Here is an 8,687-nt window from a genome sequence, read left to right as displayed (position 1 = left end):
AAACAAGACCAACTGCAGTCAGTAGTTGAATAAACTTTGTTGGCATGAGTTGAAGATTTGACAAGCGGTGTTGTGGAAACATAAAGATTTAGTAAATAATGTTCATGGATACCCACTGAATCACATCTGGTCTTCATAAGATTATTTGACTCTTGGCTTTTCTACTAATGTTCTTTGTTACAGAATTATGGTAATGATTTCTTAGAAATTCGGACTGGGTGAAAAACGCAGTTACCAGATAGAGAGACCTTCACCACAGCTCAGAGTTCGTTGATTCCTCTCGGCAAGTGCCAGGGGAGCTGACAGAGCCCAGAGGCTCATGAATCAGGTGGACTTGCTTTGAATTCCCAGTCCATCCCCTGTCCATGAATGCACCCTCTATAAGAATAAATATGGGAAAAGGGAGGGATACATTATCAGAAAGAAAGAGCGGGAAAGGTTACAACAACAGAGCACGAAGCTCACAAGTTCAGTTGTGCTTCTGCTGGAACGGCCGTGCCCCTGTGGACAAGTTCAGTCCTTCAGTAGAAGTCCTCGCCCTCCAACAATAATACTTACAAAATAAAGGCTGACCGCTCCAAGTAAAATCACTTCAGCTGAGTTCAATCGCTATTATTCATGTCCTGGTTCTCCATTCCCTGCTCCACGGCTCCTGTGATATTAATAAGGTAAGCCCTTTGAGCTGAGAAGAAGCCTACCAGGCGTTATGTCAACATTTTTGCTTGCCTCCGCCTTTATTGTCAGCTGATGGTCAGCACCTTGGTGTGAGAGCTCGTGATCAAACGGCCTGGAGGCTTGATCACAGGGCTATTGCAGATCAAATTCTCCTTTAAACAAAAAGTTTGACAGGTCGCTTATTTGCGTTCTTGATGAGAGTTAGATGAGAAGACCCCACTAACACCTGACACTACTCTGATTAGTATGGTAAATACAAAGCTACCGCCAGCAGCTGGTTAGCTTAGCTTAGCATAAAGAGTGAAAACAGCTAACCCAGCTGTTTTCATTCTCACAAATGACCTATTTACACCTTAAAGTATGACATCAGCGTTTTGTCAATTTGGCCACTTGCCTTCTATCCGGTCGTTAAGTGATGACATGACGAATCCTACTTCCGGGCCTAAAGTAGCCTGTGTTTAATATGGCTTTTGTGTTGTTAACATGTTTAATGTTTTGTATTTTCTTCTATTTAATCTCAAAAAGCTCCTAAAACAGTCAGTGATCACTGTTGACCTCCCTCGGCTTTTATTACCGCTAATCATTTATTTAAGCTCAGTATTTAAAACCTTAGGATGTAACTACAGCCCAGCCCATGCAGCAGTATATGAATGACTAACCTTGTATTGTGGATGGATTATCTCAGTTGGTCTCCTGGCTGAAGTTTGGTCCTTTTACAGCATCCTGCCATGCGATTACATTTGTTCCTGACCACCGAGAACACTCATGTTAACTTTTATCGAGTGGAAAAAAGTTAGCTTGTTTATATTATGCTAACATAGCTGTGTCGCTAGCGGTCACGTAGCACATCATTATATACCAGCTAGCCAAACTTCAGTAAACCTACAAACGTCACTGCTGTTTAGTTTTCTGTCTTCATTTATGTTGGAAGTGATAACAGCTGTTTTAATTTGTTTCCAAAACCCCGCAGTCAGGACATGCTATATTGTATTTCGATAGAAGCTAGCGAGCTAACTTCCTGCTAACTTCTAACTCCGTTAAATGTCATAAATTCCGTTTTCGTGGATGCCTGGATGTTAAACACAATTGTTACACCTGGTAGAGCAGAACGCTGATCATTTTATTAAAGATGAAAGACTTTAGACAGTGTTTCAACTCTCAGTAATGCCATAGTGATCGTTTGATATATGGACCTGCAGCGGAGTTTAGGCCCAGACACGGCTAGTGACGTCAGACTTAACGACCGGATTGGCGTTTGAATGAACGGCAACAAGTGAAGCAAAGGATTCCTTTTCTTGGCCTTTTGTATAGCACTGTTCTTTCTTTATCATTCGGCTTACTTTTTATCATATTGTAGGAATGTATTTTAATACCTTGGCTCCTTTTTTACCCTGGAGAAAACCTAGCATTAATTAAAATAGGTTGAGTTGTTTCACCCACATAGGGGGACATCCAGGGCAGACACAGAACTCCATGGAGTTATATATCTTAAAAAAGTCTGGGATTTCCTTTGGGAACTACCAGAAGACTGGAAAATGTTGTTTGTCAAAAGGACACTACTTAGCCAGCTGTCACTACAGTACAGATAAGGTAAAGAAAATGGATGGATGGATGGATGGACTATTTACATGTACCATGATCTTTATAGGCAACAGTAACTGGCGGATTATAAAGCATGACCCAAAACACAACAGTTAATGATTTTTATGACTTTGGAAGAGTGAGTTTTTACTTCAAGAGTCCAAAGTGAGAGCAACAGGGTGGAACGACTGGAGGATGGACGAGCAGGTGGGTTTGAGAGGTGAGTACTTAACTAAGACTTTCCAAATGAGCCAGATCAGCATGAAAGAAAGAGGTAAGTGATACAGGCAGAAAGTGAACTCTTCAGCTTTTCAGGGGCAACTACGGAACAAGATATCAAAGACGTTAGCACAGGGGGGAACTTTGGAAATTACAGGAGCCATAGAGAAGCCTGAATGCTGCTCTACTATTGACAAAAATATGGCAGAGATCGGATGTTTTAGTTGGTCTTTAAGTTCAAGATAGGAGATGAGGAACAGGTCAAGGAATGGGCATGAACAGGAGACTCCATCTACAGGTTAAACCCATCCTTTACCTAAAGAGCTAAGTCAGTAAAAAGCATGGGGAAAATCCCCTGAACAGTACAGGACCATGACAACATTTTCAAACCACAGACTACTTTAACTATTTTAACTTTCTCTGATTTGTGTGAACATCAAAACCTTCTGAACACCATATTTTATACCACAACCACCATTTTTTGTTGGACCAAGGTTAAGGTCTTTGTTCGTAGGGGTGCCTCACATCTGTAATTTTGGTTTGCATCAACTGGAAACCTTGAAGGCAACAAGTAAACAATAAGGTGTGAAAGGACCCCTTTAGTGACTTCTACAATAATAATAATGGATTGGATTTATATAGCGCTTTTCAAGGCACCCAAAGCGCTTTACAATGCCACTATTCATTCACTCTCGCATTCACACACTGGTGGAGGCAGCTACGGTTGTAGCCACAGCTGCCCTGGGGCAGACTGACAGAAGCGAGGCTGCCATATCGCGCCATCGGCCCCTCTGGCCAACACCAGTAGGCGGTAAGTGAAGTGTCTTGCCCAAGGACACAACGACCAGGACAGAGAGCCCAGGGACCGAACCGGCGACCTTCCAGTTACAGATACGCTTCCCAACCCCCTGAGCCACGGTCGCAGAGAGCTGTTTGCATGCTTGCTCTGTCAAATGTCACCAAAATCAGAAGAATCAGTTTTCCAGAAGCCACATGCCTGCACAAGATTACATGGAAACCCAGCAAATAGTTCTTGAGGCACTTGCAATCTTGATTTAAGAGGTGTACTCCCGATTCCCAGAACTACTGGAAAAGCATTGATTAAAAAACCCGTCTTCAAGCAAAACAATCAGATTGGGGTGGGGTTTTTTTTTTAAATATAGCTTCAAAACAACCAATATAAACATTCTTTAAACAACAAAGAGAATTGCTTTCACTTGGCTGGTGATATAGAGGCAACAGAAGAAGAATGCTAACCCTAACCCAGGTTAACTAGGAGGCTTGAGCTCAACCTCTTTTAAGATAAACTTTCACTTGCCATTTAATTGGACTTTTTTGGTTAGATTAAGGAACATAAACTATGTGGTTTGCCTAAAAATGTTCTCCTTTTAAATTGTAAGATAAAATGACCAACCTGGCTCAAAACCATGTAAAAGTGACCACATCAGAACACACTGTACTCGCACCAGTTAACGAGGCCACAAAAACATAACTTTAAATAAAACTTGTAATAAGAGCTTGCACAAGCAACCTGTGGGTTTAGTCTCCTTATAAATAAGATGAACCCCTCCTCCAGAATTTACAAAAGAGATATATTGTTAAATTTGTGACTTTTAGATAAGCTGACATGACTTTTGTTTTCATCAAACAGAATATGCTAGCCATTTCAGCCTATTTTCCGTCTTTGAGCCAAGTTCAACTAACAGACTTCTTCTATTCAAAGTCTTGGCAAGAAGGTATAATAGTGATTGGCGATACCAGACAAATAATCTAAGTAGGTGCCTTTTTACCTGAGTCTGGAGGCGACAGCACCTTGTTGATGGGGATCTTGTTAAGTCACTGATACCTCTGAAAGACTCCCTGTGTGAGTTGTGTTTCTTACTGCAGCAAGTCTCCATCTTATCACCTGCTGGGTTAATTTCAACAAGCGGATTTTGAAGGGACAGATTTGAATCAGTTCCTACCCTTTGACCCTCTATGAGCCTTCTTTCCCCGAGTTCTTTAATGTGGTTAAAATTATAGCACACCATGTTTCCCCATCTTTAATAACCTTAATTCGCCAAATCTTTAAATGTACTAAATGAAGTTTGTCACCTTTTGCTTCCCTGTTAATGGACTTATACCACATCTCCTGTGACCTTTGATCTTATACGTTGATGTGTCCCTGTGGGAGACATGATGATGATTTTGTACATTAAACAATTGTGAGCTGGCAGCAAAATGCTCTCTCCCTCAATATATAAAGCAGCTTAAAGTCCAATCATACCAGTTGTTAAGGCAAGGCTCAACTGGCGAAAGTCTTAAGAAATAAACATTGTAGATACCATGATCTCTGTCTACTCTGTCTTCTTAACTCTGCTGCTTTTCACTGAGCTGAGCAGCCACTCAGTCACCGTAGCCATGCCTGCAACTAATGCAGAGGATGGTACAACAGAAGAAGACAGCCTGGGTTTGATACTGGGTGACGAGTCGATCTCTGAGCCCGCTGTGATCCCACCGGTGTTCAGGCAGCGCCGAATCAGGGATGAAGATGGGAACCCAACAATCATCATCTCGGTAAGTGTTGCAACTTTCATCATGCATTAATGTTATTCCTTTTTGTTGCGACTTTTTAGCCTTTATTGTTATCGCACAGTGGAGACAAGATCTCCCATTTCTTTTCCTTTTCCCCTGAACCCCAAATGGTGTGGGCGGATGGCTGCCCCTCCCAGAACCTGGTTCTACTGGAGGCTTCTTTCTGTATGAAAAGAGTGTTTTTCCTCCTCATTGTTGTCAACTGCTTGGCTTCAAAGGGGTTCGTTTGATTGTATTATTGTAGGGGTCTATGCCTTTGAATATAAAGTATATAATGCCTTGAAGGGATTTTGCACTATATAAACAAAATTGATTTAAACTGAAGAAAGAACATTTTTCTTACAGTAATATATTTGAATTGTACTCAATATACAATATATACAATAATTTTTACTACGCTGATCCTGATAATAATCAGGTGTCAGTCATTATGGTTATGTTATAAAGGATTCTGAATTGGTTGAAGGTCCAGTAACTCTTATTAAGAAGTATTAAAGTAGTTCTTTGTAGTACAAGTGCTGCTGGAACTTAAACCTGAGCAGATGTCCATGCGCCTTTGAAGTAACAAACTAATTTTACAGTGTGGGCCAAATACAGTCCAGTTTGATCTGAAGTGGGGGAGACCAGTGAAATTTCATATAGTTTTAACTACATGTTTTATGCCCGAGATACCTTAATTTAAGGAAAAGAAGTGCAATTTCAACTACACGTCTTAGTTTTTCTACATGGAAAATAAAAGCTGTTGTGGCAGCCTGACTCTTTGTGCTTGTATTGTAAAAAATAAATGTGTAAAATTACAGCAAAAGTTCTGGTAGCTAAAATTACCAGACTGTTCTGTAATTATAAAGGAGAAAGCATTCATTAATTCTTGTAAAAAATATCCAGAAATTTTTATATTGGATTATGAAAAAACTTATATAAAACTATAACTGTGTAGGTAATTGTCAAGTACTTTGATGTAGAATAAAAGCCTGTACAGGTGGCCCTGTTGAATAAGAAATGCTTTAAAACTTAAAATCTTATCTCTCTCTCACTATATATATATGTATATTTCTTGGCTGCTGCCTCAAAGCACACTGTGTGCTGTCTATCTTGCGTGCTGCACAATATCGTTTATTATTTAGTAACTACTGATATCTATGACTAGCTAGTTTATTGTGATGGTGCTTTTTTTTTTTTTTTATTATGTTGCTCTTTGTTGTTTGCTGTCTCCCCTGTTTTTTTTGTTTTTCTTTCTCTCCATACAGGTGACCCAGGAGTTTTTTTTGTTTTTTTTTTTTGTTTTTTTTTTCTCTCTTCCCCCCCTTCTCACCGTCTCTTCTCCCCTTTGGTTTTCTTTCTTCCTCTCCCCCTCTTTCTTTCATTCTTTCCCCCTGTCCTATTTAAAAAAAAAAAAAAAAAAAAGTTTGACACCCCTGCTTCCACACTGTTCCCATAAAGGATTCTAATTTTCCCAAAAGTCCCCACAAAACAAAGGAGCTTGTAACAAAAACACACTCTTCCTGGAATGTAATTACTAATATTGCAAAATCAGTGTTGTTTTATGTTCATCTGAGACAGTATTTCTGAGTGAATCTATGGACAAGAGACTGATATATGCTGATTTTTGGTTTGGAAATAATGAATTGATATTTTCTTCTCTTTGTAAGGTGACCTTGGGTATTAGAAAGGCGCCCTCAAATATAACGTATTATTATTATTATTAGGTATAGTTCATTTTTATTCTTGAAGTTGACTAGAGTTGCTCACAGTTCAAAATACTGCTTAAAAAGCTGCGCACGTGAGGCTATATCCACACAAGGGAATAGCTCCTTTGAAATGAAAATGAAAAATATTACCTCAAGGTCTGTCAAGAATATGGAAAAGCAAGAGGTAGGCATATAACACTAACCGAGAAGAAAAGTTGGCCAGTCAAAAGTCAATAAATAATGCACTACACTGTCTGACATTAGAAAAGGAGGTAAAGTTCCACACCATTGATGTTGCAAGAAAAAAATCTAAATTTTCGTTGTTGACAAAAGGCCAAAATACCCATGTACATACTACGTACATCCATTGCAGCCCTTTTCCCCAACTGTTTAAGCTAGCTTTCTTTTGATTGCTGCCCCTCATTTTTATTTTATTTTATTTTTTTACAAACACCCACAGAAAATATGGAAAAAACAATTAAAGGTCCACTTTTCACAATACTAAAAGGCTATTTAACCAAAGACCAACCTTGCTTCGAATCCCCACCTAAACATAGTCTTACACTCTCCTGAACAGGGATGTCAAGCTCACTTGACATTGGGGGCCACATACCGAGCCCACTTTGATATAAAGTAGAGTGGACCTGTGAAACTATGTGCTAAATGTGTAAAATGACAAAAAAAAAGTTATGGAAGTTCATTGCACAGACTGTCCTGTAAATAGAAAATATAACGTTTTCATTCATTCACAGTGGGCTGGATATATTCTGGCGCCCAGGCCTTATGTTTGACACCCCTAGGGTAAGCACTATAATTAGTGCTTAAAGAAAATTATAACCAGCGATTTTGATTCTTTTTTGGATCAAATTAACTTAACAGCAAACTATCCACTGTCATTCAGCCTAACACTGTTCTGCCAGTGACGGTCATGCCTCATAAATCTTCATTGTATGAGATTTTTTTTCATAACAACCTCAGCTAACCATAGTTCAACAACAAAGAGCACATTATCTCCATCCTGTGACTGAATACTTGACCCCTTTCAATTGGCCACCGTCCTCGCTTCTACTGTTAAGTCAATACTTCACATAAATCTATAAAAATATTTTACGGCAACACTGGAAAACTGGGAAATACTATTAAGCGAAAAGGTCAAATGATCACAAGCCTATAAAGATTTATTGGACTCTCAGTGGGAAGAATGACGATATATCAGTGTTTCCCCCAAATGTTTAGCTGCGATGTGTAAAAGGTTTATCTGCAGACTGCGTCTTGTGTGTTATGAACAGGGTGGTTATCTCTGTGGTAATGGGAAACAGGCAGCCATGATGGAGACAAAGACATCTGGGCGAACCGGAGCTGTGGAAGAAAACGGGCCACTGTGATATAGTAAAAAATGAGGGAACACATTTCTTCCATTTGGGGTTCTTGTGGCTTGGATCAGCTGGTAAAAGCAGATCCAACACCTGTACTACAAGTAAAAAGGATAATCTTTAAAAGCTGTTCCTGCAACCTGACCATCCAGAGTTCACATCCTACAGTACGGGAATGTGTGTGTGTGGGCTCCGGGTGTCACATGTAATCACTGATCAATATGATGTTTTTCAGGATGCAAGGCTGAAAGGGCACAGTGTTCGAGGGCTGAACCCGGCCTTCACTCGGAGCCTTCCTCTCCTCGCAGATCGAAGCCTGAGCCACACTCCTGCCGAGTACAGCGTGAAGATAGATCGCAGAGATACCGACCTTGACGGTAAGCATATGGAAAACCAGCATTTCTTGGAAAATAAACTTAAAAAAAAAAAAATGCCATATAAACTCAACTGCTCTATGTGGTTTCCTTTCCTAACCTAGTGCTGCGATGTATGATTGGAAGAGTGTACCGGCCCTGCTGGGAAGCATGAGCGACGTCAGTGAATGTTTCCTCCTGTATGGTATAAGAAGATTAATTTA

At 39.9% G+C, this 8,687-nt stretch overlaps 1 protein-coding gene across 1 annotated transcript; it reads left to right on the top strand.

The window, feature by feature from the left end:
* Nucleotides 1–438: 438 nt before the first annotated feature.
* Nucleotides 439–8,638, top strand: pmch (pro-melanin-concentrating hormone; the record flags this gene model as incomplete). Its single annotated transcript, XM_082510661.1, has 4 exons — nucleotides 439–668; nucleotides 2,324–5,031; nucleotides 8,346–8,487; nucleotides 8,589–8,638. Exons 2-4 carry the CDS (start codon nucleotides 4,801–4,803, stop codon nucleotides 8,636–8,638), a joined length of 423 nt encoding a protein of 140 aa, XP_082366787.1. The 5' UTR covers nucleotides 439–668; nucleotides 2,324–4,800.
* Nucleotides 8,639–8,687: the final 49 nt, after the last annotated feature.

Source organism: Aulonocara stuartgranti (assembly GCF_965226115.1).
Source record: "Aulonocara stuartgranti genome assembly, chromosome: 17".
Taxonomy (NCBI): domain Eukaryota; kingdom Metazoa; phylum Chordata; class Actinopteri; order Cichliformes; family Cichlidae; genus Aulonocara; species Aulonocara stuartgranti.
Note: the sequence above shows the minus strand (reverse complement) of the source record. Positions and strands in the feature narration are given on the sequence as shown.